The sequence below is a fragment of the Gymnodraco acuticeps genome, unplaced genomic scaffold (genome assembly GCF_902827175.1).
Source record: "Gymnodraco acuticeps unplaced genomic scaffold, fGymAcu1.1, whole genome shotgun sequence".
Classification (NCBI taxonomy): domain Eukaryota; kingdom Metazoa; phylum Chordata; class Actinopteri; order Perciformes; family Bathydraconidae; genus Gymnodraco; species Gymnodraco acuticeps.
This window is the reverse complement of record NW_022991013.1, coordinates 335,760-345,571: the sequence shown is the minus strand read 5'-3', so window position 1 is coordinate 345,571 and position 9,812 is coordinate 335,760. Positions and strand designations below refer to the sequence as shown.

Genomic DNA, 9,812 nt, shown 5'->3' with positions numbered 1-9,812 from the left:
AAGGGGAACATTTCACAGTGGCGTTTTTACATTTAGAATTAACTTAGCTAAATATCCATTTGACAGGCGTGCAGATCTTCTTTCGGTTTCTCACTCGCTACAGACATCAGTTATGTTGGTTGTGTTAGAGAGTGGAAATATCTCACCTCAGTCACTTCAAAGGGACCGGGCTTAACCGTAGCTGAAGAAACGGTTTTAATTGGTCGTTTGCAAAGTACATCTTTACATTCATTTGATTGGCTAACCAAAAATAGCCTGACATGACGCTTGATGATCACATGGTCAGTTTCCCCTACAGTGTTAATGTAGTCTGTGAGAACGATTTTTCATGAAGATCTAAACTCATTTGAAAACATTTGGTGTGTTTTCCGAGATATCTCTGGAGATTGGACACAAAATGAATTTGTTATATTTAGGAAGAGTGTAATCTTAATAGATAAGTAGACTATCTTAAGATGGCAATGTGCAAAATGGATGTGGTTTGAGGTTGTGAAGAGGAGGGACTCAGATCAGACAGCATCCTCTTGACTTTCCATTACTGTTTGATGCATCTAGCCTGTTAGTTCTTGACCGTTCTCTCTAGTGTTAGACGTGTTTTCATCAGTCAAAACCAGTACAATTCCAAAAGACACATTTTAGCCAAAAATGTAAACGTAGATTTTAGCTGAAAGTAACATCTTATTTATTTTGTCCAGACATTTGTTATATCATGTGTATAGATAAAGACACACTATGCTTAAATTGAAACGTGGAAAATGCTAGTTAGGTCATTTGAACCAATAACACTGTAAAAATATCGTTTACTCAAGTATTCTTATATTCATTTATGATGCTCTTTATTTATTGTTTGCAATTTCACATACTGTTCATTGTTTCCAGACTGACACTATCATATATCTTGCATATAATGTATTACATAATATCCTCTTTGTATTTGGAGCCATATTGCCCAGCCAAATGGGAAAAAGAAAATGTTGTTATTTAGTATTTTTATCTGAGAATACCCATGTTTTTGTATCTCTATCAACGACAAGAGTTCTGGAAATTGCATTTTTGACACATTTCCTAGAAAAGCCTGTCTTGGGGTCAAACTTGGGCAGATGAGTTTTGGGGAAATGAAACTGTGAAACTTAGCTGTGACCGATGACTAAAACTAAGTTTAATAGAATGACTTGAAAGCTTCAATCAAACCAGACTTCACATGAGCTAAGAAATATATCTGGACCGTTGGAGTTATAGGTATGTGAACATTCTTTAACATCATCTTTGACAAGTCATTGGTGTTAACCCTTACCCTAGTTGCACAAAGGCCAGTCTTCCTGTGATCATGCGCTGCTCGAACTGTTGTTTCCACTGATGGAAACTTCTACTCTGTTGTTCACACCACCTTTACCGCAGGAGTGAAAAGTAAACGAAGAGGGGCGGCTTTAGATTGAAAGGTGCAACCAATGCTTCTGTTTCTGGCAAAGGAAGATATTAATAGACATAGTGTTTTTTATGAGCTTGCTTTGTATAAAGAAATGTATAGTCTTGGCAAATGGTATCTTAGAACATATTTCACATGTTCAATTCATTCAACATTATTTAATTCTGAACATAGTCAAGTGAAGTTCTCTTGCGATAGATTGACAGGAAGAATAGATGGTTTTGTACTTCAAACTTTCCTGCTTTTTACTCTAGAGTAGACACAAACACTTTCCACGTTGTCTTCATGGTGAGGTCGTTCTCTGGATCGGTTCAGACTCAGAGCAGCATAATGGAGAATGTCTGCATCTTGGCTCTGTTAGTGACAAAAAATACAAATTATGTGTGAAATATAGTCCTAGAAGAAAGTAGATGTGTGGCTTCAGTTTTAAAGTTCACCTACCAAAGTATCAGAAGCTGAACACGCCTGATGAGAAACAGTTCCTGAAAATCAAAAATACACAACTGATCAAGCTAGGTCAAATCAGCTAACAATGTTTAAGAGCTTTTATTCTGAAAGTCCTACCTTTGCAGACGGTGCAAGACTTTGTTTTCAGCTTGTACATAATGTAAGCCAAGGCGAGGATCACAATAATGGAAACAGCCAATGCCAAACTGAAGCAATACACCAGCAGAAATCGTTGATTGGTTGAATCTCCTAACACATTTTGTGAAGAAAACATGTCATATGCCTTTTTTTTGTAGATCTATTTTGGTATAGAATATAAAATGGCAATATTCTTTGCAAAATATGCAATATAAGTTTAAATCACTTACTTAAAATCTCCACTCTGGTTCCATTTCCAAACACGATCTCCCCACAGGAGGCCAGCGCACAGTAATACATCCCTGCATCCGGAGAGCTCACAGACTTTAAAGCCAGTTTTAAAGTGCAATTTCTCATGCCATACCCTCCTTTAAGGATATGTTCACACTGTCCGGCACTGGGATATACGATTGCAGGCTGAGCCGCACCATGTCTGAACCAGTAGAGGCTCTGCTCCCCTTCACATACTGTAGCATACACTGAACAGCTCAAATTGACAGAGTCTCCCTCCCGAAGTGGCTCCAACGCTAGCTGATGGACGACCGCGTTGATGTTGGACTTCGATGCTTTGACATGAAGGAATGCTCCTTTTCCGAATTCAATTGCGTTGAATACTAAAACCCCACAGTAATAACTTGCTGAATCCAACAGGCGAAGATCTTTGATTGTGAGATCGTTGTTGCCTCCATTATGATTTTCAAAGACGCCAAACCTTTCTTCATACCCGGGGGAGATGGTAGCATCTGAGTTCCGCATTCGAGTTGATATGATGACAGGTTTGCCTCCCAAGATTTGCTGGTACCAGTAAAGGAAAATTACAGATTCGTCCTCGCAATTACATTTCAAAGTCACTTTCTGCCCAACGTTAGCTGTTATGATCCCACTATCCTGAGTCATACTTGAGTTTTTTCCTACAGCTGGCACCTGACCTGCATAAGAGAAATGCATAAAAGGATTATTAATCTGTCTTTTCAATCCAAATTAAATTCATGCACACGGAAAAAGTCTAAAAAGTTGTAAAAGACTCACAGATTTCACCAAGAAGCACAAGACAAATCCAAAGTAGCATCTTCCCTGAAGCTCTGCAGTTTGTGTCCTGTGTGTTGACGGACGCTCTCTTTACTCTTATAGGAGACGAAGGCTGTTTGTGATTGGCTGAACTCACTGGTTTGTTCTTTTGCCAAACGTTCCAATCAGGTGGCTATAGGTGTGTGAATCGTTGTTGCAGGACAGTAAATGTGACAACATGCATATCATTTTTTTTCAAATGTATGTGTGGAGGTTGGTGTTGTGTTCTTTTCACAACATGCACTGTGTTTTGAGGTTATTTGGAGCAATATGCTGTAATTTTCAGCCATGTCATTCTATTTGTTCAATTTAAATGTGCTTTTACGCTTTGTATGATTTCTTTCAAGATTAGATTTAGGGGATGTGTGTTGTTAAGGAAGTTGAAAGGGAGTGTGTGGGAGGTGATTTAACCCATTTTAGTGCTACTTTAAAGTTAATGTTGAATGCTTACAGTTAATGGCTGTGGTTATAGGTTGATATTTGTAGTTGTACCCATCATGCCAGTGAGGCCTGGTCAGATTTGGCAACAACTTGTATTAATGGGACAATAGCCTTCGTACCCATTATCTCAAATCTTATTTAGAGGAAACCACACATGATGACTTGCAACAAGATGCTCCGAGCCACTGTTTTTGTACTTCTTTTTGTGTTTCTGATAGCAAATTATATATAACTCCATGTTGTATTTTGGCCCTCTAATTTATTTTATTTATTCAAAGGCGATGATGTGTTAATTGGGAAGGCAAGTTTTAAAAAAACGTGTACCACCCTATGCTTCCCATTAGCATCTGCTGCACATGGGAACATGGTAAAACTGAGGAATGATTCCTATTTTATGTTGGACTGTCTCCTTATTTTCGAAACAAAAAACTATCAATGGTTTACTTAAAGAAGCAGCATGTCTTTCAGTGTGCAGGAAGTCAAAGCTAGTTAGCCTAGCTTTGGAACATTAGCAGCGGTTCCCACTAGATTAGCGTTTCAACATCTGAGTATCTGGCTTATAGCTGTGTTCATTCTATAGAAAGTGTTGTGCTGGCTAGCGTAAGATAAACAGTTGTACTAATTTCCTGCCATTTTAGACTGACAGATGCAGGGCCGGCTCTAGACCATTTGCCGCCATACGTGAGATTTTAGCTGGCGCCCCCTCCCCCAGCCAGAGAATCGTACAGTAGAAAATATAAAGATCAATAGAGTATCCAAGGAATACACAATAGAATGGGAGATGGACACCACATCCTCTAGGGGGGTATGTCCCCCCGGGAAGAAAATGTTGAACATTTTAAAGTAAAATGCTTCAATCTGGTGCACTTTGAGCAGAATTACTTCAAACCGGAGAGACGTGATGTATGGAATACATATTTATTGTTACACGTCATATGAATGAAATGATTGCCATGATAATACAACAGGAGAATGGAATGGTGTTTGGCAATTAGGCCCCGGTTTGCAGGATAATCATTCAGGAGGGAAATAACCGCTCCGATGAAATCCCCGGGGTCTAGACACTGGTGGTGGTGATAAGTAGGTGGGACCGGTCTGAAGGTGGAAGGTTTAGCTTTGTCCTGGAGGAGACGGGAGGCGAGAGGGGTGGAGGCGGGTTGCATGTGGTCACCTGAAATGACAACTGACAGGGAGGAAGAGCAGGCATTTAAGGAATTTAGCATGTGCGGCAATTGGCTGCTGAGGGGTGACGCACTCGCATTTAATGAGGGGGAGGGAGCAATAGAGTGACATGTAAGTGACTCATTGTTAGGTCTTCCTTATTGAACTTGCGCTAAAGCTTTCATTTCAAACCGGAGAGACGTGATGTATGGAATACATATTTATTGTTACACGTCATATGAATGAAATGATTGCCATGATAATACAACAGGAGAATGGAATGGTGTTTGGCAATTAGGCCCCGGTTTGCAGGATAATCATTCAGGAGGGAAATAACCGCTCCGATGAAATCCCCAAAACCAGTGAAGTATAGAATACTGAGATGAACTGAGTTTCTTACCTTGTAGGGTGACTGTGGTTTTCTGGGGATTAAATAATAGATTAACATATATATGCGGCAGGAGGCCGGAATCACTGCCGGAGTTTACGGGTCATGCTGAGACTCTGACGGCCGAAATCAGTGCCGGTCTTATCTGAAAACGACCTGAGGGTCGCCTGCCTGGCTAGCAGGGCTTGACTACGCCGCCACAAAGGTCGAACGTCCTGCTGAAGCAGGGATCTTGTTTTTTAACAGAGACCGAAGTCTACGGTGGCCCACAGTCCACGAGACCGAAGTCTACGGGGACCCGCAGTCCACAAGACCGAAGTCTACGGGGACACACGGTCCACAACCTGGCGTCGCAGGGTATACATTTTACGCGGACACATTTGAGCAAGGGCCTGGGATTAGATACTTGCGTGCAGGAGAATGTAGCCCGTGACATGTAGATACAACGTGAGACGAGACATTATTCCCTGTGGGCGGGGCCCGCGGACTAGGACAGGAATGCAGTTTGAAATCCGGTACCATAATGAGACATGTATACGTGTAAACGTGTTATGAACCACCACCAGTTATATGCATAGATACCATAGTTAGGGTCTGAGAGATCTTTGGGAAGCCAGTACGGTGCTGATGTCCGGGCGAATGTAGGTTGTGAAGGCGGAGGAGGACCACCATCCTAGTTGTTGTAGGGATGAGGTGGAGAGACCTTGATTAGCAGCAGAGGTGGCTGCACCTATCCTGAAAGGAATGTCCCGAGTATGATGTAGGTGATAGGCCGGACTTAATGAGAACTTGCTTGAGGTAGAAATTGAACAGGCGCTGCGTAAAGGGAGCATTTCCTTTAATAAGAAAAAGTGGTGAGGACGGATTGGTGGGGGGTCTGCAGCACAGGAATTTAATCACGGAATTAAAAGGGCAGAACGGGGAATCGATAGGAGCTGCGATAACGGAGCAGGCTCCTCCGCATTTGGAGTGTTTGAGGCTGAGACTAAAGTGGTTGGCGTTGAAGACTAGGTCGGAGAGGCAGACATCTTGACTGGGGTCGAACGTGAGGGAAGCTGTGGTGAATTCGCCAGGTCGGAGGAACGCATAGAAGGCTAATAAAAATACGGCATCGAGCAGCGCGTCGATATAGGGGGAGAATAATCCTTTCCTAAGTGTGGACAGCATGAGGCGCAGGACGGGGAGCGTGATAGGGAGCCTCGGGTCTGCAGCGGGGGGAAACGTCTTATACAACCCTTTAAGAATAAGTTTAACTGTAGGGTTTGAAAATAGGCTGGGAAAGCTAGGATCGGAGCAGCGAATATTAAATTGAATGCCTGCTAAGAGGCTCCGGATATACTGAGGTTTGAGGTGTCGGTCAGTGGTGCAGTAGCACATGAAGGCGCACACGGTGGAGATGAGGACAGGTTTGAGTGAGACACCTACTGAGCGGCAGAAAAAGGCGAACGTTCTCCATGCGAAATCATAGAATTTGAGGGTGGAAGCGGCTAAGCCCTTTCTCATAAAGAATCTAGCAGACTTGAGGTGCCGAGCTAGGGGACTCTCGTTTAGTGCAGAGAGAGGAGATGAAGTGGAGGGATTCCTACTGGTTGCGAGCTGGCTTCCGGGTAGAGGTTCCGGAATGTCTGGAAATGAAAGCGAGAGAGGGAGTCAGCAACAACATTGAGGTGACCGGGAATGTGGCGAGCTGTGATTATGAAGTTGTGGATTATGGAGGACCGCGTGATGCTTCTCATGAATGGCATAATGTCACTGCACTGGGAGCGCGCCTTGTTGATGATTCCGACCACTGATTGGTTGTCGCACAGCACCGAGATGCATTTACGGAACCACAGGTGACCCCATACGTGGCATGCAACGGCGATCGGAACGATCTCGTGCAGAGCGGAGGATGAAGCATGATTAGGGAATGACGGGGGCCATGACCCTGCGAACCACTCTCCCTGGTAGAAACCCCCAAAACCCACGGATGGGGCGGCATCCGTGAAAAACCTCATTGAGTCATAGGAACACACGAGGTCATCGTAGAAGAAAGTAACTACGTTCCAGTGGGCGAGCAGGAGGGACCAGAAACGTAGGTCTGAGCGGCAGCCTTCGTCTAAGAAAACGCAGTCATGGAGGTTGTCGACCGCCGATGCTGCGTCCAGGAGGCGGGAGATGAACGAGCGCCCCTGGGGGATGACGCGCATGGCAAAGTTGAGGTGTCCGAGAAGGGGGAGCAACTGTTGTTTTGTGATGACTTGTTGCTCGCAGTATGACTTGGTGATGTCCCGGATGCGCTGCAATTTGTCGGAGGGGAGAGACGCCTTCATGTCTATGAAGTCGAGAATGATGCCCAAGAACTCTAAGCGTGTGTCGGGACCTAACGTTTTCTCTTTGGAGAGAGGGACACCTAACTCCTGAAAGCAGTGTTTAAGCTTGGCCAGTGAGATCCCTGAACTGTCCTGTGGCGGGTCTATGGGGAGGAAGTCGTCCGGTAGGTGAAGGACGGAGGGGATTCTGACGATGTTCAGCAGGATCCAGCAGAGCGCTTGATATGACAGTAGCTGGCTATAGGAAATTATTAGCTTAAATTGTGCTTGACTCTTAACACTTCGATACAAATCTCAATGGAAATGGGTTCAGGGGTTTTGGAGCTTGACTTTCTGCTTAGGTAAAAAAGAAAACGTAGTTGTTGTACGTTACTCTGAAGAAAATAATATAGTTTTGTTTAGGTCCCTCTTAATACCTTGCAGATTTCACAGCACTGTCAACTCCTGCAGTCGATCTACCAAAGCATCCCCTCTGCGTGTGACTGAAATGTCCTTTGATGTTTGTGGTCTGTGCACAAGCTTTAACAAAACCGACTGACCAACTCGCTTCCTGAGTGTTCACTGTTTCACCAACAAGCCAAAGCTGAAATGGAAAATAGATCCTCCCATTCTTATTTCAAGAGAATATGAGTCAGACCATGTGGCAACAATGAAAAGAGGAAGCACCAGTGTTTGTTAAACATCTTAAAGTTAATAACACTAATTTAGTACAAACAACACTAGGTGAAACTGCTTTATTGAGATTAATTATTCAACGTGGTTTTGGCAGGTTGAGCTTGTCAAACTCTTCAATCTTCATTGCATTTCTTTGTCATTTGGAGTTAAGTGCTCAGTCCTGTTGTGTGTTTGTGCTGAAGGAATTTAGGATTCCTCCTGATGAACTTACTCTAGAAGAGTAACCTTTCATGCATTTGGTCAAGTAGTTCATTACAACACATTCAAACCAAGTATAATTGCATACTTTCGATTTAGCCTACTTTCTATTCTATAAGAAGATATAGAGTAGTTTAGTACAATACTAATCTAATATGACCACCACAGTTTTCACTCTTCATATATATTCTTTGACTGTGGTTTTGCACCAAATGTTGAAGCGAAAAAAACAGTAGAGTTACATGTATTTGTTTGTTTGTCGTAACTCTTGAAATAGGTCAGGAACACTATGAGCTGGTTACTAAAGCACCACATTGGGCAGCCAATGCATTGTGTGGCAATACTTAATTTTTCCATCACTTCAATACTGGCATTAAAAGTAAACCAGGTCAGTTGGGAACAGATATACTTCCTTTGTACTTATGCACTGTTTAACAAAAGTGGTATTTGACTAGATACACATTGCATGTATATTTCTTTATATTTATCAAAATATATATCAAAAGCAGAGACATCAAGACAACCTTTAGTTAGAATAAAATAACACGTGTTTGTAGAAAAGAGAAAGTAAAGGGGACCAACCTGATACATCTAACCTTTGAGTTAGATGTACCAGCGCCTTTTCATCTGTATCTATTTATTTGTATGAACTGTGGCTGTAAGTATTGGCTTTTAGTACATGAGAAGTAAGAAGTAAAGGCGTCATTGTGAATACAACCACATTTCTTGTCGGGAGGGGAGGGCAACAAAACCACTTAGATTGAACTCGAGCGAGCTAACCATGAGCGGGAACTTTCTTTTCTTTTCTTCTCAGTGAGTAGCAGTACTTAGAAACGCATCACTAAATGTATGGGTGTTTGAGACAAAAAAGTCAAAGGTTGGACAAAACGGCAAACTTCTACAAAAGTTCTAAACTTAGTCATTATAATATGATAAATAATAATTATGCATAGTTATATAATTAAAAGCTTGAGGACATTTGGCAGCTGAAATTCAAAACAAAATGTTTATTTTGACCAAACTTATCTTCTAAAAACCATCAGAGTGAGGATTTCTGATTGCATAGTGACTCAACGTGTTGCTGTCATGTTAAATATGGTGCACTGGGTCTAAACAAAAAGTATGACTGGTTACCAAAACAATAACTCTAAATATATCAGTCTGTGGGGGGAACACACACAAATCAATGTGTCTTTGAAAATGCACTGTCTTTGTGGTGTGTGCACTTTAAATAACTTTCAGATCCTATCTATCTTGTGGTCACGCCGATCTGTAACTGTTGTTTGACCAGATAAGCAACATGGTGGAACAGTGTAAGAACCATACAGTAGGAAGAATACTGCTCCCTACCTACCAAAAGCTTAACTGCATACATCAAACTGAAATGAAGCAACAGGCCTAATGTTGAATTTAAACGTGGAATCCACCGAGTTTAGTTAAAATGTAAAAACATCTGGGGAAAAAGTTGGATAATGTCTTCTGTCACTCTGGAGCTTTTCAAAGTCTGAAAGAAATACAACTGGGTCTTAACATTTCAGTATTTCCGACTGTTGTTTCA

The 9,812-nt window shown here is 42.2% G+C and overlaps 1 protein-coding gene across 1 annotated transcript; it reads right to left on the bottom strand.

Annotated features, from left to right (window-relative positions):
• Positions 1-871: 871 nt before the first annotated feature.
• Positions 872-3,168, bottom strand: LOC117559451. The gene is made up of 5 exons (XM_034236218.1): positions 3,041-3,168; positions 2,242-2,940; positions 1,991-2,122; positions 1,868-1,908; positions 872-1,780 (listed from the first exon to the last, which is right to left on the bottom strand). The coding sequence occupies exons 1-5, from the start codon at positions 3,078-3,080 to the stop codon at positions 1,655-1,657; spliced, it is 1,038 nt and encodes a 345-aa protein (XP_034092109.1). The 5' UTR covers positions 3,081-3,168; the 3' UTR covers positions 872-1,654.
• Between the last annotated feature and the right edge of the window lie 6,644 nt (positions 3,169-9,812).

What these genes read in the sequence shown, in the direction of transcription:
- LOC117559451 (XM_034236218.1), bottom strand. Translation starts at nt 3,080, where the DNA reads ATGCTACTTTGGATTTGTCTTGTGCTTCTTGGTGAAATCT. An exon ending in AACCAGAGTGGAGATTTTAA is followed by an intron (nt 2,123 to 2,241) that starts GTAAGTGATTTA and finishes AAAATGTGTTAG; the next exon opens with GAGATTCAACCAATCAACGA. An exon ending in GTCTTGCACCGTCTGCAAAG is followed by an intron (nt 1,909 to 1,990) that starts GTAGGACTTTCA and finishes TTTGATTTTCAG; the next exon opens with GAACTGTTTCTCATCAGGCG.